Here is a 22430-nt window from a genome sequence, read left to right as displayed (position 1 = left end):
ACTAACAAGTGCAAGTTTGACCATATCACTCCTCTGCTCCCTTTTACTTAAATAATTCCCATGGGTAATGCTGGTGTTCCACCCCTAATTAATTAAGGAATGTCAACAGGCAGGAAAGGAAGAATCCTGAACTTTGATGCTCAGTCAAAACCATTAAAAAACTGCACAGCAAGTTTTTCTTTCCAGTTTTCTGTATTTAGAATGTCTTCAAATATTAGCATCATTACAGAAAGCAACAGATTCTTGATCAAGGGAACTAGCATAAAACTAAAATAAAATAAATGCAATAATGCAGTGTGCCTTTAAGAGATTAAGTAAGCACAATCGAATTAATAATAATAAATAGGTCTAAATACTGAAACGAGCACCTAGCCCTAAGAAGCAAGCAGAAAAGAAAAGATGTCTAAAGTCTGACTCTCACAAAAAGCATGTATTTTATAAATGTTCTGCAGAACGAAAAGACACACATTCATAGCATGATTTTACGTAATTGGGAAGCACTAAAAATGTTACTTGCACAAATCACATTATCAATACTAAAATAACACATACACGGACATTATTTTCACAGGCCGTTGAATTAATAATTTGTTGCACAGAAGAAATTGCATGGTTTAATACAAAACACTACTTTTGCACATTTATAACGACATAGGTTAACTCAGCCTTGCACTGTTTCAGTACAAGTACATCACTTCCCCAGGAAGCCAGAGATAAAATAAATTTGCATATAAGGACTGAGACCATGGTTTGCAGCTGAATTACAACCATTTTATAAAAACAAATACAAGCCCATGGACAATAAATAAACATGCACTTTTTTTGGCAATGTGACAAGCTCCCTTGTTAATGCGGCCTAGTTATGCTAACTAAAACAAGCCCACATAAGGCACTATTTTCTGATACAATATTTCACTCCTACAGAAGCAAGATGCTTCTTTATGACATTCCTGATATACAAGCAGTCGACTTAAACTCGCCTCCCACCTTGCCTGAAACCTGAATTTAACGAGTGGTATGAAGACTCGTAGAATCAAAGGAAACGCCAAGCTGGCAGTTTCCCATAGAAGGAAAAATATACCAGACCCTCCTTGGGAAATGCCCCTCACATATGAAACTATATATAAACAAATAATATGGCTGCAATCCTGTCCCTTTTCTAGCACTTGCTAAAACAAAACTCCATGTTCAAACATCTAGGTAAAAAAAAAACTAGATTCCCGACCTTCTTGGCCTTCTTTGTGGAAATCACTGTTTTTTTTGGCGCCTGTTCCCCTTAGCGCTTCATAAACTCTAACTAAGTGAAGAAATAGACATTATACCAAAGAGAGGCAGTTTGCTTGTTTGTCTTCCAGTCTTGGCTGATATTGAGTAGCTGGGATGTAAGCGCTTTATTGCTCAAGTACTTTCGCGGTTAACAGCTTCTAATTTCCCTTCCTCTCGTTATGACCGCTCGCCTAAACCTGGGGTCCAATAACAGTGGGACAGGCAATTATCAGTGAGTAACATTTTCTGTGCAGTGCATGAACCACTATTTAAAGGCAAGCAGGACAACGTGTTGTAGCACTCGAAAGGAATAGTTTTTGGCAGAGAAAGTGAGAAGTTTATTTTGTAATTGATTGCCGTCGGATTAAAAGATACTTTTACAGCGAAAAAAACAAAACAATGATACATTCCAACATTTTGAGGGTGCACCCTAAATAGTGAGAGTTGGCAACCATAAAGAGTTTACAATTTGGGGAGGGATGTAAACTCCCCATGTGGCATGCAAAAGCCGTCTGCCAGAGCGGTATATTGCCACCTTTCTGCTCTGGAAATGCAGAGAAAAGACAATTATTACCATATTATAGTATTTAGAACGGTGTTTCCATTGACACACGCCGCTTGCCCTCTGCAGAGGCTTCATGTCCTTTTGTGTTTGTATACAGAGCCGGGGAGGCCAGCCTTCCCTCCATTGTGTCTGATTGGCTGCGGCGCGCCGGGAGGGGGCGTGGCCGGCGAGGGCGCTGGGATAGCCCAGTGTCAGCCATCTTTCAATTGTGTTTGCAGCCAGCAGCGAGAAGCCTGTGTGTGTGCTCCCGCAGCCCGGCTCAGAGAGGAAGGTAAGTTGCCATTGCCGCCCCCAAACACCCCTCAAACTGCGGGTTCAGGCCCCGGGGGCTTGCACGGCCGCCCGGAGGAGCCTCTGCAAACGTTACCGGAGAGTACTCGACCCCATGCAGCAAACTTTCTGGAGCCAAGGGCTGGTGTGAGTTACCCTTCCACCCCGCTGCCTCTCCCTCTGTTCAGCCAAGGAGCCTGTTTTCCTTTTCTGCTGAACCCCCCGGATTTTTATTCGATAAAATACCCCCCAAAAACTGCATACTTTCTCCCAAAAGCATCACCATAGTTGTCACTGGGGTCTCAGCTCTCAGGTGTGATATGTACTCCTGGGTTTTAGATGGGCAAAAGTGCAGAAAAATGGGTGCAAACTGCATACCCCTTTCCAACTGCCTTCGTTTTTTTTTTCTTCGTCTGCTCCCCAGTTGTTCCAAGCTTCACCATCTTGTCTCTTTTCTCTGGTCACCGACCATATTTTTTCCCTCCCCAGCTAGCATGAAATGCCCAGGGTGGCAGCTGGAGAGAGCCCATCAGGTAACAGAATGGTTCTGAGGATGGTGACTTCTGAGACCCCTTTCAGTAGGGGGTAGAAAATGTCATATGTATATATTTTAGGTTTATATTGGTGTTTTTTTGCAGAAATGTTTCTATTGTGCTCCCTTCTTCATGAGCCTGAACATGTCAGCGCTAGAGGCCAGTGAGCTTCAGTCAGCTTTGGAAACAGACACCAAAATTACTGGAGATGTTCTAGGGGGTCCCAGCAGAACTTGAAATTAACACATATGGGGGTGTCAGGCCCCTAATATCGATCTGTGGTCAATCTCCGTTTATTTTATTGATTTTCTTTCTTCCTAAAAAAGCTATTTCCTAATAGGCTGGAGGCATGTCATGAACAAACACAGGCACATTTGGAGGGGAAAGGCTGCATGCTCCCCCTTGGTGTTTTTGGCTATGGGGATCTGCTTTTTTACTGCAAAAATATTTTTTTTCGGGGTAGGGCGCGGATTACGCAGGAGATTGGACTTTTATTGCATTATGGTTTGAATGTGGTGTAGCCATGCACACAGACATTCAAGTGTGCATCCGGTGCGCGCAAAGAAAGCAGACAGCCTTACAGAAAGGTGAACGTTGAGAGTTAAAGATTAGGTTGGCGTCCAGTCGTTGGTGTTTTTGAATTGCGGAATAAAATGTTTTTGTTTAAATGTCGTTGTGCACGGTGAAGGCTGCCTCTCCCGCTGCCCCCTGCCTGGGGGAGGTACAGCAGTGCCTACTGTAACGTGAGACACCGAGCACTTCCACCACGCTGCTGCGTGCACCCCCAACCAGGCAGGCTCTCCAGCCTTTCCTGGGGAGGTACAAGGTGGTTTTCGTGTTTTTTGGGGTTTGTTTTTCATGCTGTTTGGCGTTTTCCTGTAGCTAGCTCATTTGCAGATCTGTGTTTCGGCCAATGAGATCAGGGGAGAGGGATGGCTTTATCTCCAGCGTGCAGCAGGCAGCGCCACCGTTTAAAAGCAGACTATTTACAGACGAGCCGCGGCTCTTCTGTCTTTAATGTGTTTATATTCATAATTTCTTTTTGATTCCGAGAGGGGGTGAGGGTGCCCCCTCCCCCCGCCCTTTTATCCCCGCTTCTCACCGCTCCGCTTTTTCTCCGCAGGTTTAAGAGCGGAGACTTTACAGGAGGATGGCTCGTACCAAGCAGACCGCCCGCAAGTCCACCGGAGGCAAAGCGCCCCGCAAGCAGCTGGCCACCAAGGCGGCCCGCAAGAGCGCGCCCTCTACCGGCGGGGTCAAGAAGCCGCATCGTTACAGGTACTCGTGGCCGCAGCTCCGCGGAGGGGGAGGCGCAGCGTTTACAAACGGAAATAATTACGGTCGCTCTTCCCGGATTTTTTTTGTTTTGTTTTAAATTTTTGGTGCCCTGGTCTAGATCAGTAAATATCACCATTGTTGTGGAAATTACGCTTCGTCCACGGTACATGGATATTAGGGGAGGGAGGGCATCTAGTTAAGCGTAATTTTTGGCGTGTCTATATATTGTTTTTTTTTTATGCATACATTTATTAGTTTTCATTAATCTCTACATTTTTTTTCAGATTTTTTATTTTTTTTTTGAGGGGGGGGGGCTGTATTTTTTTTCAAGTACTTTTTCCCCGATTATTCTCAGTTTTCCTAAAATGTATTCACATGCAGTAAGGTGTTTTTTTTTTTTTTTATGTTATTATTTTTTTTTTTTTAAACGACCCTGACCCCCCGCATCTCGCCGCGAACCCCGGTCCTGGCAATTACCGATTATTTTAATAATTTGTGTTCCTTGTGTCGGGGGGACGCGTGACTCCTCGAGGTGCCAGTTTGTGTGCGGGCAGCTGTTGCGCGCCGCTTCCGTTTGAGCGCCAACGACTGTGCGTGAAGAGCGGGGCTCGCGCCGGCTCTTCCTCCCCATAGCCCCGCCCACGCAGGGGTGTTTACGTTGGAGGCCGCGGCAGGCTCGCGGCGCAGCCGTGCTTCCACGCGCTGGAGCGAGGCCCGCTACTTCCCGCCGTCTGCGGCTATCTGAGGTAGCCCGGCTGGTGCAGTGCCGCTCGGACGCCGCCAGGGGGCGGCCGCTGACGGCAGAAGCACACCACATCTGCGCCCGGCTCCACGCTCGGTCGCTTTGCAGGAAACACAACCGCAGAGAGGGGAAACAAGTTAAGCTTTCTATCCGGTCGCTGTCTCGCACTTCTTTCTTGAATCGAAATTCCTCTGGCCTAATTGCCACTTTATTGCCCTTAAAAAAAAAAAATCGTCCTATGTCGCTTGAGGCTAATAAAACCCCCAATTGTGCATACTTGTTTAGCATTGCAATTTTTCAGAATTGCATTTCTTAGACGTGAAGTGGGGAGAAAGGGTCTGTCAGGTGTCCATGAGTTGCTATGCTATAGTGTCTAGATTGCTGCCAACATACCTAGCTGCATTTGCAGGGATGGTATAAACCTTTGTACAGCTAGCTTGAAAGTTTGACGCGGTCTTACTGGACCTTCGTTGGACACCCCAGTAGTCAGGGCAACTGACGCAGCCGAATTGGTTTCCGATCATGCCTCACCTGTCATGTTAATTTATCTGTTCTGTACCCCACCCCTGCCCTCTGAAAGCCCCTCTTTACAAACATCCCACAAAATAATATAGTAATAAAAGACTGTATAGCGCATACTATAACTAAACTTGGTGATGTGCTTAAATAGATTTCGCCCATCCTAATGTTGCCCGGGTGTCTGTGCTTACTTAATACGTTAACAAGTTGCTTGCCCGCAAAATTTAAGAGGAAATTAAACTGGAAGCAGAGCTGATGCACACGGGCCCACTTCTGCCTTCGGTGTGCTCGGCCGCTGGCAAGGCACATAAGTTTGGGTTCGTGGAGAAACCTTCTACAAGGTGTTAATGGTTAAGCCCTGGAAACGTTACATAGGGTGGCCTAGGCTGCCAAGGTGCTCCGATGGGCGATGTCACTGTTGTATTAACCCAGTGGTAGGCTGCCCTCGTGTTGTATTAATTTGGAACTTTAAGAAAAGCTTTGTCAGCCCAGCCAATAATGTGACTTAAACACCCCCCTTTTTATGTTTAGTCTTCCTGGATCTAGAATAGTAGGATCAGGTTGTCCTCTCCAGACCTCAAGGTCTCTCTCCACTCTGGATCTCGTCTTATCCACTCATGCCTCTCCCAGGTCAGACTGCATTACTTCCAAATTGATGTGGCAGACGTCTGATCTGTTTGATGCTGACTATGTCCCCCCCAGAGCCTTTCACTTCTGCACCCGTGATCCTGTACAGGCTTCATTTGATCAGTGGAGGACTTCGGGCTGCAGACATGACCTGACTTTGACCTCGTGTTTTGAAGCCTCTTTAGCACCCTCATCCCACTCGTTTCACAGCAAAGCTCACAATGAGCTGTCGATGTCATCTTGCAAGTTCGTGTATGTTTTGGTATTTATGTAGCATGAACTCCGCTGTGAAGCAGTGGGGTTCCGTATATAGTGTGAGGTCGGGAACATTTTGTAAAATGGTGTAATTCAAGTGGGGATTACACAGGTACATTTTACACATATGTAGGCACGGAGAGATTACGTGATTTGCCCAGAATCGGTCCCTGTTGAGTCTACCACTGAGGCCAGAACTGGAGCCTCGGTCCTCAGATCTCCAGTCGGCACCTCGAGCCTCTAAATGCCATCTCCTCCATTCTCTGATGTCATGAATGTCCAGTTGTTGTATCCACTGCCCTGGTTGGGCTTGTTGAGCCCTGTAGGAAAATCCTTTTGATAGACCTATGTAGTAGGTTCCCAGAGCAGTAGGTTTCAATCCCAAGTGCCTCCTTGGAATTTAGGTGGGTGTCTCCACAAAGACTGGTTGCCAAATGAAACCTGCGAGTTCCTTTTCCTTTCTGAAGCTTTACGTTTTTTCCAGGCCCTGAAAAAATAGAGGAATAAATAGGTGAAGTGTACACGAGCTGACCGGTTCTATCTGATCCAGCGTGGGCACTCGCTTATGCCAGCTTGCATTTAGAAGGGAACCTTTTGTTTTGAGACTAGAACATCTGTCCAGTTGTCTTGTAGTCCAAGCCAGTAGTTCATCATGTGCAACACCAGCAAACATCGATACTCGGTGCAAAGGAGTATTTCCCACTTCACCATAGAGTTTCGCAGGTGGACTGAAGCTCTCCGTTTCTTGACATGAGAGATGAACTTTAAGCAGTCCTGCGAGCTGTTTTTTTTTTTTAAATAAGCAGACTTTTTTATTTTATTTATTTTTGTGGTATGAATATCCACCGACTTTCCTTTTTACGTTAATGGGGGTGAGATATTTTCTCATAATTGCGAGTACCAGGAACGGCTTTGGCAATGTGTGGTTTTTTACAACAACATTTTTTTTTTTTATTTATTTTTTTTACTTTTAGCCTGTCTGTGTGTGCCCCTTTTTAATGTATTTTTGTCTTTGTTGTATTGGCGGAACTCGGCAAATTTCTCAACAATAACGTTTTACAGAAACCATGCCAGAACAAGCATTGACAAGACCATACGGCTGGCAGCCAGCCAAAGCCATATCTGTTAGTTTTGCCGTTGTTTGTTTTTCATGCAACCTGCCTAGCAGGTTAATGGGTGGGTGTACACACTTTTACATCCATACGAGTCAGAATGGAGCACAGGGTGCGCACTTTGCAGCGGGCGTTTACTCCTGTGGCTAGATGTTATCGCTGGGGCCATGCTCATGAGTAGTGCTCTTGGAGAATGTATTATTTTGGGTTGCATTGTTTTCATTTCCCCCAAACGTTTCACGCCGCCCATCGGCTATCACTATTTTCTGGGGGTCTGTGGCTCAGTTCTGCACTGACAGTCCTTTTCCATCCTTTTTTAGGCCCGGTACTGTAGCCCTCCGAGAGATCCGGCGTTACCAAAAGTCGACTGAACTTCTGATTCGCAAGCTGCCCTTCCAGCGCCTGGTTCGTGAAATCGCCCAGGATTTCAAGACGGATCTGCGCTTCCAGAGTGCAGCCATCGGTGCTTTGCAGGTAACTCTTGGGGATGGCGGCTCATGAAGCCTGATACAATGTACTGCACGCCTGCTAAGATGTTATAAAATAATGCCTGCGTGCAGGCGGTGTCGTCTTACTTTGCAACTCTCCAGCCTTTCACATTGTATCCCTCCTAGCGTGTGTTGCATTCGTCTGCAGAGTTTTACTTGGGTTTCGCCGTTGCTACTGCAGGCACGGAAACTTACAAATGTGTTTCTTCAATGTATGCATTTTACATTGTGCTTGTGAGTTGATGTCTCGATTATGCACAATTGGAGGTAACAAGACAGATTTCTTTTGTGTTCATGTTCGGATAGCCACCTTGTGTGGTTGCTGGTACCAAGCTCTATTGGAAGTGATGGCAAATGAGTTGCCCTTGACAACACTGACAGCAAATGGTGAAGTGAGATGGCTGGACAGCATTCTTGCTCTGCCCCACACCCATCCTTTCCAAAGTGGGGGGAGGTGGAGTTGTTGTGAAAACGCCCTGCGGCCATCCCTCGTGCACGACTCCAGAGGCTGTGAACACAAAGGGCGGGGCAGTGTAAGTGGCCCTGCTCAGGGTCAAAGGTCGCGTGCAGCTTGTTCCTTGGGAATTACCTAGGGCCTTACCAGGTGATTTGTACAAATCGGTTATGGACGTACGCCCCAGCACTCACTTTTGTCTCCTGCCATGCAGTGTCTTTTGAGCACATTTTAGAGTCGAATCATGTAATATGTCCTACTCATATAGATTTGCTATTTTCTGATTTTATTTTTAACTGGCTCATAGTACAAATAGACGCGATTTAGGTGCAGAGCCCTTTATCTTTGGGGGAGGAGTGAAAAGGGGGGGGGGAGTAGAAGGCTGATAGAAATCTTCGTCTTTTGTGGAACAGTAAATACTAAAATCAATCTCTCATACGTGTAATTACTTTTTTTTTTTTTTTTTAAATAAAGTTGGCCTTTAAAATCTGCTTTGGTTTAGTAAAATGTCGAGAGAGCAGAGGGACAGGGAGGATTAAAATGCTTTCCCCTTTTGAATCTAAACCTGTATTACCTGGGATCCGAGGGCACTGTGCTTACACCAACATCCTTTCCACAGCTTAAGCAGTACATTGTGATAGTTTTGTTCAATTTCTTCCTTTTGCATCCTTACACACGTCACGTGTCATCCACTGTAATTAGTACGTGATATAGCTGCCTTGGATGAAGCAGGCATCTCCTCTTAAAGTCTTTACCTCTTTTCAGCTTACAAAGTTTGTTCATGTTTGGCATGGAGGTGCCTGCATATGGTTAAATAACCCAGAACCCCAAACTTTGTTTCAGTATTGCCTTCGTTTTGGATGGGAACATTTCTCTGCATGGTATTAGGGTGTGTTACCCTGCCCGAGTGTCCATGCCATCTGACAAGTTCATGCATGTATCGGTATTTATATAGCTTGATTCCAGCTGTGAAACAGTGTGGCTCCGTATATTATGTGGGAGGCCAAGAGCATTTTACAGGATCTTGTACATTAAGTGAGGATTGCACAAATATGTTCTACACACATGTAGGCACAGGGAACAGTGAAAATTAGAACCTGTCGGTTTTTATTTTTTTAAATGTATTTATTATTTTTATGGGTTAGGGACTATTATCCCTATCTTGGGTGTAGAGCATAAGGAGGTGGCAGCATTGTTGTTTTAGAAAGATCAACAGCATGGACGGTTCTAATTTTTATTTTTTTATTTTAATATACTGTCACTGGTAGTGATGGCCAGTCTTATGGTGCACTTGGGGGGGGGGTCCTTGCTCACTGTGGCTCTTACGTAAGATGTATGGAGCCTCCACCCAGACTGGACTAGAAGAGCAGACAATTGCTTACAGATAAACCACAGGTGGATATGGCTCAATTAATCTTCAGTGCGCATTTGACTGTGAGAAATGTACAGATTGCACCTGAGCTTGATTCACGTGTGACTTGATTTCCAGAAGGGGTAAACAAACCAGAGGGGCCTCCTGGTAGGGACTAGTAATGGGGCATCGGCTGTAGAGCCACATGGGGGGGAGGGGAGGAGATTACACCTGGGGATACTGTTTTGTATGTGCAGTTGGGTTGTGCTGTATTGCTTGATGATTTAAAGTATTTTACTTTGCTTGAAAGGCAAGCACTGGGTTGGACATTGAAGTTTTGGTTGATTGAGTGCTGATTAAAGTACCCTTGAAAACCTCCCGAGAAGCCTGCAGCCACTTTACCTTATCCGGAGAGTCTAGTGCAGAAGGGGTTGTACTTAGGCCCTTTTTGCAGTGGCATATTAGACGGCACACCAGTAGTGAATAACCTCTGTGATCTGGGCCCAGTAGCCCTTGTTAGCTGAACGGCTGTGGCATGGGTTGGAACCCCACATGGCCTCAGGTGCTGAGGAGTAGTGGCCTGGAAGACATGGTGACTGCCGTCCCTGGGGAAACTGGGTATGGAGGGTACCTGGCACTCTGGACACAGGAGACAATATTGAAGACAAACAACCTAAAGACAAGAAAAAAAGACACTTGTCCACGGGCTCACTGCAGAGAAAGGCAAGTCAATGCTGCCAAAGGAGAAGATACTATTGAACTATTGAGTGTGATCTGAATAGGACAAACCCCCCAGAGACAACTTTACAAAACATGCAATGGTTGGAGAAAATAATAAGAGTGATGGAGTCCCAACGGGCAAACACAGAGAAAAGTCATAGCAGTAGAAACTAGGTCGGAAGTGGTCACAAGTCATCAGACTGACACTCTGAGTAGGACCTCTAAAGCATTGCTGGGTCTGAAGGACATGGTTGGACTTGAGCAGTTGCATTTAAGGGGGCTGGGCATACCGGCTATAACCCCTGCCAATAAAGTGCTAACTGCAATGGCTTTTTTTTTGGTTTGGTGGGGGGGGGGGTGTCAACTGATGCCAGGTTGTTTATAGCCGATTCAGAGCACTTGTTCCCAGATATCATGGGTGAAAAACTGGGTTTCTTTATTTTTCATTAAAAATACTCTAGCCCCAAGTGACCTCAAATGAGTTTAGTTCTTAAACTACTTCACCAAGTAAAATTTAAATAGTCATGGATGGTCTATTTTCATGTATCAAGACAATCCATATTACTGTCTGTGAAAAAGGTTGCTGGAGTAGAATTTGCATTCAACTTGCAACACCACAAAATGTAACTAGCAGTTTTGGTGAAGACAGAGGAGGAGACGCTCAGCAACAGGCATTACCTATTGGTGACCTATACAGTCCCTAATGGAATTCAAACAGGGAGAAAAGTAGTCTTTTCTTGATGCAAGGTTTACCAACAAAAGTATAACCATACTTCACCATGACCCTCGATGCAAGGACCAGTGACCCTGGACCGGTTTTAGATCAATTTTGTAGGAAACTTTAATTTGCTTAACCCTGCCCTGCAAAAGATTAGATGTTCCCTATAGCATGCATTACGGTGTTTAGATCCTTTTTACCTACTGTAGGTTTTCCACATTATTGTAACAACCTTGCAGTGATTTAACAACACTTGACAGAAGATACAGTGGGATAAGATTAGGTTTGAGATAAACCTAAAGAACGAGGATCCACAATCCTGTTTTCGTCGGGTATTCTTCAGAGCAGGTTGTCACTCAAAATCTTTCCTGAAATGCACAGTTTTCAGGAATTTCCTGAGTCACTGATGGGTGGATCCTGCCTTCATATTGACGGTATACTAGAGTCTTAAGGCCAGGGATTTGGGTTGCATCTGTAAGGTGATTGCCTCAGGTTAGAGGTGGCTAAAGGAAAACTTCTAGGTGTGGGTTTCCCATACCTTTTCAAAAATAGGCTTTGTTATGGTACCTACCAAGTGTGTTTAAGACATCTGAACATAACTTATTCGAAGCCTTCTTTGTTTATATGTAAACGTGTGTATTTGCACATCATCATCTGATCAGATTGTCATTTAAATTGGATGTCATAGGTTGAGCTCCTCTGCTTAGTACAACTTGTGCATTCTATTTACATCTAAGACTCATCTGCAGGCTATTCTCATGAAGCAACTCTGGGTAAACGTTTGTTTCATCTTTTAAGTTTGCCTATTTGCTTGACATATTATGTGTCTTAACTGTACAATCAAAATGTGTAGTATACGTATAATCTTCCTTCATGACCTTCCCGAATTTGTTGTTCTGTGTCATTTAAATTCTCTAACTAGTTGCATATGACTTTGATTATTGCTGTGGCGCAGTCCATTAATGTCTGGTGTAGGGAGCTGAGTCCTCGATCATGTGGGCTACTTCTAAGTGACATTTTAATATTGCCTATGGCCACTGACTTTCTGAAGGTCTCGGCTACAGAAACCGTTAGCTGTATGCAAGCAGACCCAATGTTTCCTACACATAGGGTAACAATTTGCTTTGGGTCAGACCCCTACTCCTGATTGGAAGGCTTTGTTGTCTGTTTCAGTTGTCCGCTCTTGATGCAGTGATTCCTTCTCTTTTTTGTTTGCCTCGCCGAGGAGCATTTACACTTTGCAGTGTACTGATCGTGTGGATTGCATCTTTCCACTGATGTGATGGAGCTATTTTTCTTTATGTAAATCTGCAGATTGAGTTTTAGCAGTGGAGGTAATGCATGGCCTTCTCTCTTCCCTGCTTTTGCCATTGATTTGCACACTTTAGCCCCTCTATTTTCCCCTGGTCTGTCCTCATCACGCCAGTGCTCCCACTGTCCTTCCTCCAGCTTGTCTTAGAAGCATCCTTTATCCTATTCTCTCATCCCACTACTTGCCTGTTCTTCAAGCTGCTGCTTCCACAGCCACATTCTCCCCCGCCCCAATGGTTGGCTCATTCCCCATAATCTCATCCCGCTCCCTCCCTTAACGCACAGGAACACAGACAAGTTGGTGGCCACATATATTTTGGAACCAGTTATTCCTACACCAGTGGGCGATTGGAGTGGAAAACCCGTTTAATGTTGTGAGGAGCGGGTATGTATTAAAGAGTTGGGGCATTGATCAACCTTGAATGTCCATTGATTCGAGGGATTGACAATGGTGACTGCCTGACCAATAGGGACTCGTTGGAGAATTCATTTTAACGCATGGAAGTGGATACTCCAGGTCAGTAAAGGGCACCTTGGAGGTCTGTACAGCTCGAAGCGGATAGAATGGGGTAGAAGGGACCCAAGTTACCTCCTAGGGAGGTGAAGTGAGCCGGAAGTGTTTGAATTTATTGTTATTTTATATGATCAATAGCTATTTTATGAAAGTGTATTGGGGAGGGGATATTTATAGGATAGTCGTGATTCTTGATGTTTTTTTTTAGTTTTTTTTTTTTTTTTAGAAGTTCTTCCCCTCAAAAAGCGCCAGTGGCATTTGAGGGCACGATCTGTAGTGCACTTATGATCTCTGTATGCCATGAAATTAATTTAAGGATAGCCAGTCATAAAAAGTAAAGGTGTATTTGCTGGAAAGACCAATTGTATTGTCTTTAAACACCTCCCATTTGTTATGTATGTGTTTATGTATCTGTATTTATGTTTATGCATTTTTAAATGTTAGATTCACTTTATATGATGGGATTAAAGCCATATACGTTTTTCCAAACTTCTATAGTATTTGGTCGTGTTGCACTTGAGAAACAGTTGTGAAAGTGCATCTTACATGATGAGAGAGTGCTTGTAGGTATAGTGTTTACCTAGGGGAGTTTTTAGGTTTTTGATAGTAGAACTCAGTCTCTATTGCTCTTACTGAAGCAGTTAAGACTTACGGCCACACAACCAATATTTCTGCAGGAGGGGAATACACAGGAGTTGTTGCGAACGTTTTGTAGATTTTTCAGTTGCATTTATGGGATTTAGTAGCTCCTTAATTTTCTTTTTTTAAAGTGACCATTCCTTGAACTCCATCTGTTTTATTATGTCACCCATCGGTTTTTAAGTGTTATGTGAAATTTATCATCTGTTAATAACTTAAAAAATAATAAGCAGGTCCATACCTTTCTCTGTTGGTCTTTTAAGCCATTGACTTAAATCGTCTTGTGTAATTGGGTTTTAAATATGTTGTAGTTAATATAAAAATAGTATACATACATAATACAGTGGAAGCAATGGTATTCACCGGGTTATCTGAGGTGAAATGTTTCTGTATTTTTGGTGTAGGATGTTATTGCCACTTGTTACAGCACCATGTTCAATTTGTGTTAATTTTCAGTCGTGCAGCAAATTTTAGGAAGTCACTCTGATTAGTGGTGTATAGTGGGTTACTGTGCGCCTTGAATACAACCTCCATGCTACAAATGTTTAATATATATATATATATATATATATACATCTTGTGTTGTAAGCTTTTCCATGTTAGTCTCCACCAAACTGCAAAGTACCTTGTAAAGGATTGTGCCCAATATTGGAACATCATTGCAGCCCTCTGTCCTGTGATCTCGCTTCTGAGATGTCTAAGAGGAGGTTTGTTTTACTTCACCCATCTTAATGGCATCAAAACCCAAACAGGTCTTTTACTTGAAATAATAATAATAATAATAATAATAATAATAAACAATAGCACTGTCTCACCTCACATCTCAGAATCTAGTAGAAAGGACTCCGTATTTGTTACATTCCACACTTGGCAGTTCTCACCAAAAGAAGCACCGCTGCAGACTCCTCCGCAGAGAACTGGAGAGTTAGAGGGAGAAAATAAAGGAGGGTGGGAGGGAAGCGGAGCATTGGCCCTCAGGGTCCCATCAAAACAGTTTGAAAAATGAGTGGTGGGTGATGCTCATGTCGGTCTTAATCACCAGTGGTACCAGCCATGCACCAGATCAAACCCCTAAGACGAACTGTCCCCTTCATCACCATCCAGTTTCACCCCATGTTACGAGAGGTACCATACACTCCTACGCACAGCGCTTCTGCTGAAGTCTTTTGGTCTCATCCGCAACAGTTGTAGACAGAGTTGATTCTCAGTGGCTGGCCTCCGCGTCTGGCACAATCTGCCCTGATGTTTGTCGTTCCCAGTCAGCGGTGCAATTCAAATAAAGACTGAAGTCCCAACTTTTATAAAACTCCCCTCTGTCACTAGCTGTTAAATACACCTGTTCAGTGCAGGTTTTGTATGGTGACCTCTTCCTCCTAATGCCTCGTTGCTAGGTTGTTCACGTACTTTCGCATGCCCATTGGGCACATTCCTGACCACCTAGCTAAGGCGCCTTTACTCCAAATATACAGCTACGCGAAACCTGTGTATCTGCACAACCAGATCTGTTCTCTCTGAACATTCTTCCACCCGTAGCTCCTGTATTCGGTCTGTCCCGTTGCCATGTATTTGAGCTGCTTGTGCACTGCAAGTAAGGTACGCTTTACTCTTTGTAGTTGGTTACTCGAGGGACATAGCCACAGGTTTGTAGAGTGCTGTTTCGGTCAAGTGGTAGAAAGATGGTCAAGGGGATTACATCTTTATATAGATATAGTATGCTTGATAACGTGTGTGTGTGTGTGTGTATGTATGTATATGTGTGTATATATATATATATATATATATATAATCTCTCTTCTCTCTCTGCCCCCCCCCCCTCTTTTTTTTTTTTTTTGTTTTAGTTAATATTGAATACTTGGGTTTTCCCTACCACACTGTCTTTACTTCTTATTTTTCTTATACCGTCAAACATTTCTCTTGATTTTCTTTCTCGGGTCTCAGTTTTGTGGAAATTATGCCAGTTAAGAGGGCAGCAGCATTGTTGAGTGGCATTGTGATGGGGCTTTTCCTTTCACATCCTCTTGATTCCTACCTCGCTTACGGGGCCTGTAAAAGAACCGGTCACCAAGGCCTTATTCTTTCAATAACTGTATTGGGACCTTTCTGGTCAGATCAAAAGTCACCATCTTTGGACTTCTCTCTAAACACTTGCATGTAAGAGCTAGTACGGGCGCTATGTACGCTGCTTGTGATGTATTTTGCTGGCAGTATTTATTTGATATGTTCTAGAGACTTTGGGGGCTGATTTAACGTTCGGCAGACGGATTACTCCATTACAAACATTACAGAAATGAGATCCACCATATTACAAAAGCGTTGTATTATTGGCACTTGTAATTCAGCCGGCTGGGTAACTGGCAACTTTGACGGAGAAACTGTCCGTCAGGCACTCTAACTCAGGCCCCAAGTCTCTTTGACCAAGAAGTGCTTAGGTATGTATGTATGTATGTATATGTATGTGTATGTGTGTGTGTGTGTGTGTGTATGTATGTGTGTGTGTGTGTGTATGTATATATATATATCAGGATTAAGATGTTCTTTGCACAAATCCCAACTCTTAATGCTCACTCCTATTTCTAGCTTTTGCTTTCATGTCATAAAGCACTTTAGTTCTTGACCAAAGGTGGTTTTTTTTTTTTTTTTGTCCCCCCCCCCCCCCCCCCCCCCCCCCCCCCTTGTGGACATATGGGTAAAACTAGTACTCCTTTCCTTCAGACACCAAACTTACCTCTATTAACATCTGCATCGTGATCTTAAAACCTGATAATGCCAAGTGACCATTATATCAGTGGAGAGATAATCATATATAAATATAATGATGCGTTGAATGTTGCAATCTAGCTGAAAAATTGTATTGCACTTCGAAGAACTTGCCAACTTTGAAATTTTGACCTAATAATTGTCTGTAGTTTTCCCAGTTTATTTCCTACATAAGGAATGTTGAATTTATAGTGAGAACCTACTAGGACATTAAGGAAAAAATAGCGCACAGACTGTTTTGTTTGTCCTTAGAATACAAAGGGCTGAGGGACTTTGAGTGGCAGAGATTATGTAAATAAAGAAACTAATGCAAATTGTTACTATTTTATTTTCTGCTACCACCATACTTTCTATGTCCAGCTTTGCAGCAGTGTTCAGTTTTGCCATTTAAAACACACATCTTGCCAAGGACATTGCTTCTGAGAAGCACTTTGAAGTGGCTGAGATGGCTTCAGTTGTTTATTCCATAGCCTCACAAATGGACTTCTCCCTCGAACCCATCACCCTTAAAACATCCTTTAAAGAGCACTTATTTAGAGTAACTGCTTTTCTGCAGCCCTACTTTACTGTCTTCCTTTTGTGTAGCCAATAGTTTACAATGGCCTCAGTGAGTTAGTTTCACAACTTGTGATTAAGAATACTCTTATTGTAAGTTTTCAGGATGTGGTACCAAATAAAGTGATCTTGATAATCGTCCAGAGGCTTGTAGGAATGTCATTCCGTATGTGTCACTTGCTACAGAATCATATATCTCAATAGGCAAATAAATGTTGTCTCAAAAATAGGCTGTTGCAGTGATATTGATTGCTGTTTTGTGTCTTTGTAGGAGGCGAGTGAAGCTTACCTGGTTGGCCTGTTTGAAGACACCAATTTGTGCGCTATCCATGCCAAGCGCGTCACAATCATGCCAAAAGATATCCAGCTAGCACGCCGCAATACGTGGCGAACGCCGCCTAAGCTCCTCCCCTGGAGGTGGAAAACAATTGTCATTATTGAAACAGAAAAAAATCTCTTCTTCCTGGTATTGGTAGTGATGAACGTAAGCTATTTTCCATTGGGGGCGGTGGGAGGGGGGAATTTAAAGATAACTACATGTATGCGTCGTTCAAGGAAACATGGGGGGTCAGAATTGGGTATTGACAGTTATTTTTATTTTTCCATTTTCATTTGTGTGTGATTTTTTAAATATAAATACGGAGACACAAAGCATTAAAGCAGTCAAAATGTTTCAGTGAACGTTTCAGCAGTTCGAAATTTATAAACAATTATAAATACGTCTGTTTTCAATTTTCAGGACTATGCCAGCATTTGGATTTTTTAAACAAGTAAATTTCTTATTGATGGCAACTTAATGGCGTTTGTAGCGTTTTTATCTCACAGTAGATTCCACCCATTTCTAACTTGGTTTGTCCTACGTGCAAATCCATGTTTTTAATGTTGTCTGTCTTCTGTGCTGTTCCTGTAAGTTTGCTATTAAAATACATTAAACTACACGTGCTTGTTTTTTTTATGTTATTTTGATGTAATGTTAAAAACCATAACTAAAGGTAAATCTTTGCCTTGTGCTGTTAGCTTTGCTTCTCCAGATGTTTTGTTTTGTGACTTTCCAAAAGATAACAGCATGCTGAATATGACTAAAAAGCACAGAGGTGAGAAGTCTAACACAATGCAATCATGTGGGTCGGAGGACGAGACACAGGCATGGAGCACACCCCATTTTAGATTTTCCTGAAGTGTGATTGCAAATTTGCACAGAACAGCCAAGAGTTGTGCAAGCTCTGCCTCCAGAAGGACCACAGGTCCTTGACCTCCAAAGAGGATCAAAAGTTGGCGGGGGGGATAATAGAAATGGGGAGCAAACATCTCTACCTACCAAATTAAACAAGCAGTTCCATGCTGGTGCCCAAGAGCGGCATGATGCTGAAGAACGGTTCAACACAGACATCTCTACTTGTTCTTGAGGTAAAAAAGAAGCAGCACCTTGAGGCTGAGCTGGAATCCTTTCGTTTGGAAGATCGCTGTAACAAAAAATAACAAAATTCTCCAACAGAAAACCGTGCGCAAAAAGAACAAGTGATGGACGGAATGCTGAACAATGTCAAACATTCACCCCCAGTACAGAGATCTGGGCCTAAATCCATCGTTTTTTTTGCTGCCCATGCCATTCCAATTTGGACCCAGCTATATGCAAAATCAGTCTTGACCGATGGATTAAACCCAGATCTGTGGACTGGGGGTGAGTGTTTGCATTGTTTCAGCACTCCGTCCATCATCCTTTTGTGTTGCTAAAGTTCCCCTAAGTGGGAAGGGTATGCCAGATGTGGGGTCCCTTGATCACTGTGCCACTGGATTCAAGCTAGCCTGGCTGATGAGGGGGTGACAACCTGAAACCGGTCCCAGGATGCTTGTTTCCGGTCCAGTGAGGACCTGGCTTGGCAGTTCGGGCTGGACTGTTTCCCATGAGGAGCGAGGTCCAGACTGATTTGCATATGGCTGGGTCCCAAACTGGGGTGGCATGGTGAGCAAAAGAACGATGGATTAAACCCAGATCTGTGACTAGGGTGAGTGTTTGCATTGTTCAGCACTCCGTCCATCATCCTTTTGTGTTGCAACAGAAACAGTGAGCAAGAAACAGAAACTGGAACAACCACCACTGGCCCCAGAGGCAGAAGAGGGAGATGGAGGATATTTTGCATTGAAAAGGAGGCGGAGGAACAATTATTACTTGAACAAGAATCCTCACAGGCAGGTGAGTCTGTGGAGAGATGGCAGACAGCTATGCTGATGCACCAGATGAGGGGGGTAGACTCCTGCCCATGAAGATCCTCATCGCCAGATGAAATTGCCACATACCAACGGTCACTATAGGTTGGCAAATATGCATGAGGTGCAACTGGAAGAAGAGCAGACAAAAAAGTGTGCTTCCTCTTCAAGACATTGCTGCCGGACCAAAAACAGCAACTCCAATCCTCCAAGAGCTACCTAGTGTCTCAGCTGCTCCTTGAAAGCCTCTCAGTCCTAGTCTAAGACCCATAACCAAGTGGTTGGAAAGAAGAAATTAATTTGTGCCCCTCCCTCCCCCCCCCCACACACATTAGAAACAATGTATCCGCTGACCTCCCTAATTATGACAATGACCTGCAAGAGAGCAAATGCCCCCTATAGGTCGTCCCCCGACAAGGAATACAAGAGATGGTGGGGAGAAAGATTGAGTGGTTGACAGCAGGACAATGGCGTAAAGCCGACTCGGATATGCTGCTAAATCAGAATCAGGACGAAATGGAAGAACTTGTGCGACATCTACCAGAAAAATTCAAGAAGATGGCAAATCATGCAGGAGAACAAGAAAGTTGTAGACAACCTACCTCAAGTCGGCATTAGTCAGTAGGCCGTTATGCACTGCTACCATCCTTTGTGGACATGCATAGCTGAGGATCTCCAGATTTAACCAGGAGGCATAGTCCTATAACAAACATGATTTTCACAGGAAACCGTCTCTTTGGAGAAACAGTTGATTTAAGCCCTAAAGCTCATGAAGGAACAAATCTATGGGAGACTTACAATACAAAGGCCTATCCACAGTGGCATGGTTCCAATGAAGAGAGCACCACAAGAGGTGGTGTGCAAACAGTACCACACATACAGCCAGCAGAGTGGCACCACAGCAGCACCATCGCAAAGGCAGTGTGGGTCATCAGCGAGACAAGTTTCGTGTATGAGGAATGTGAGGCGGACGCACCCTGAGGTGGAAGCCACATAAACCAGTGACTCCGCAGGGAAACACTCTAACACAAGTCACCAGTAGAAGGAACAATCGGAGAGCTCCAAGAGGAATGGAAAAAAGATTGCCTCCGACAAATGGATACTAAATATTATTTTACATGTTTATTGCATAGAATCAATTAAAAATGGCACATGAAATACCACCAAAGGGGGGGGGGGGGGGGGGGTGAAAGAATAGCCACCTACAGCAGGGGGTAAAACATATTAAGCAAAGTCTCTGTAGAACACCAAGAGAAATCAAGGGTTAACTTTTTTTTTTTTTTCCTTCCTTCCCTTCCTTCTTTTCTTCCTGGTGCCAAAGCTGAATACCGCACTAAAGCCAATACTAGGCCTTGGGGCACTCAACAGGTCAATCAACATTTAAAAATGACTTCTCTACAAGAGGTCTTCCTGCTTAAAGGAGACTACACGGCAACCATGGATCTCACAAATGCTTCCATGCACATGCCAATGAACCAAACACACAGAAAATCCCTTCGAATTGTAGTGGACAAGACGTACTACCAATTCAAGGATTTGCCATTCAGAATAAAATCCGCATCGCAGGTATTTACAAAATGTCTAGCCATGGTAGCAACACACTTCAGACGAATTGGAATGCATATGTATCCATATCTGAAAGACTAGCTAGTAAAGGCAAGCAATTTCAAACAATGTAAGAACAGCATCAGCAAGGTCATAAAAACCTGCACAACCTGGGGTTTTTCATCAGCTTTGAAAATCAACTACACCAAAAACGCAAGAGACGTTTGAGTGCAATTTCAAAGTCACAGACGACGAAGGACTTCCAGTGCAGAAGATGCTTAAAGCAATGATAGACTAAGGTCACCTCTACCAGAAGGGCCATGGGCCTGACAGTGAGGATTGTGGAGAAAATGATGCGCATGAGGACCTCATGCTTCCTTCTAATACCTCAAGCAAGACTATGCATGACCACTGCAATTGGGGCTACAACAATGATCACAGGCAACCAAGAGTTGAGACAATCTAGTGTTTGTGACGAAGTTCAGAAGCAAATGCAATGGTGATACCTGAAGAACAACATAGCTGGAAATTCATTCAATCCACCAACTCCCTCAATGATTATCAGAAGTCTTCCTACGCGGTATAGGGAGCGCACATGCTCAACCTAAATATTCGAGGTTTGTGGAGCTGTACAACACACAAATGTATTTTTTTCTGGCACTAAAGGCATTCCCCCAAAAAAACTTCAGGTGGGTGGTAGGTGTTGCAGACCAAACATATTCAAATGGGCAACACAACGTATCCAATGAGGGGGAACAAAGTCATACACTTAGTCAAGACTAACACAGGAATATGGCAACGGCTGATAATGAAGCAAGTTATCTCTAGTAGTGAAACCCCAACCTGTAAAACTAAAAACACGAGGCTAAGCAGACAAACCGCACGCACAAAGGTGCGGAATTACCGAATGTGGATTTATTTGTGAAAACATGAAATGCCTAAGCCTTGGATCTAGATTCTGCCACCTAAAATCACTAGAGAATGGCCTGCTGCTAAAATGGTCAGGGGACCATTGCCTTCACTTTTTCTTCCAATTCCTATGATGAAATATGACCAAGCAGGAACACTGATCTCTTTATTAAGATTTACACAGTAAACATGGACATCATATTATCTGGCAAACAGTGCCATAGTATGGTATGCAGTTCTGCAGAGTAGTCAATATTATACAGTAAGTATGTTTTCGGTGGCAGTGCGGAAAAAAGCATCCATGTAAATGTGCTTCTAAATTCATACAGTGATCACAAATGGCACATTGATCACTGAATTGGATGAAGGAGGTGGGGAGACAAAACACAAGATGTGTGAACAGATAACCAATAGCTAAGGGTGAGAAAAGGAAAGTACTAAATAAATGGAAAACATGTTGCAGGTCTAGAGTGGGTGTGTGATCGTGCAAAGGGGAATTGGCATGCAGTGTTGGGAGGCCTAATGAGAACTTATTGCTGTGTTGGGGGGTGGGGGGGGGGTGGGGAGGGGGGGGAGAGGTTGGAGGGGTATCCGATCGTTGCAGCGGTTATATCTCTGGTAGGGTTAGAGGAACAGCTGAAGTGCTCTGTTCCAATTGGATTGAAGCATGTCAATTCCAGGTGAGATGGGTAGTCTAGCAAACAGATGCCATATTGTTTGGAATCTTGCGTTTGTGTGGGACAATTTGAGAGAGCCTGTTCCATTGCCATCACATGCCATAACTGTAATCCACTGTGGTATAGTCCGGGGGGTCGGTTGTTTCCAGGCCAGTGTAATCACTTGGCTGTTTGGAGCATATAGTTAATAAGTGACCATTCAACGTTTGTCATAGTTTTTCAGGAGAGACGGACAGACGCCTAGAATTACAGTGCAGTATGTGGCGGGGAAAGAGCTATCCTATCACCTCTTTTTATATGGATAAATATTTCCTTAATGTAGGAAGCTTCCTCTGTATATATACTATATCAAAGTGAGATATACTGTGTACAGAGTCCAGTGGGTTCTCTAGAGGCAATAATAGATAATACTAATGC

At 43.7% G+C, this 22430-nt stretch overlaps 1 protein-coding gene across 1 annotated transcript; it reads left to right on the top strand.

The window, feature by feature from the left end:
- Positions 1 to 1955: 1955 nt before the first annotated feature.
- Positions 1956 to 17612, top strand: H3-3A (H3.3 histone A). Its single transcript, XM_069236174.1, has 4 exons — positions 1956 to 2102; positions 3758 to 3912; positions 7488 to 7641; positions 16946 to 17612. Exons 2-4 carry the CDS (start codon positions 3785 to 3787, stop codon positions 17294 to 17296), a joined length of 633 nt encoding a protein of 210 aa, XP_069092275.1. The 5' UTR covers positions 1956 to 2102; positions 3758 to 3784; the 3' UTR covers positions 17297 to 17612.
- Positions 17613 to 22430: the final 4818 nt, after the last annotated feature.

The sequence above is a fragment of the Pleurodeles waltl genome, chromosome 5 (assembly GCF_031143425.1).
Source record: "Pleurodeles waltl isolate 20211129_DDA chromosome 5, aPleWal1.hap1.20221129, whole genome shotgun sequence".
NCBI lineage: Eukaryota > Metazoa > Chordata > Amphibia > Caudata > Salamandridae > Pleurodeles > Pleurodeles waltl.
The sequence above is the reverse complement of the archived record's forward strand: the minus strand, read 5'-3'. Positions and strand labels throughout refer to the sequence as shown.

Excerpts from the sequence above, each read along its gene's own strand:
- H3-3A (XM_069236174.1), top strand. The coding sequence starts at position 3,785 with ATGGCTCGTACCAAGCAGACCGCCCGCAAGTCCACCGGAGGCAAAGCG. Across the intron at positions 3,913-7,487 it reads AAGAAGCCGCATCGTTACAG|GCCCGGTACTGTAGCCCTCC; the intron begins GTACTCGTGGCC and ends ATCCTTTTTTAG. Across the intron at positions 7,642-16,945 it reads CAGCCATCGGTGCTTTGCAG|GAGGCGAGTGAAGCTTACCT; the intron begins GTAACTCTTGGG and ends GTGTCTTTGTAG.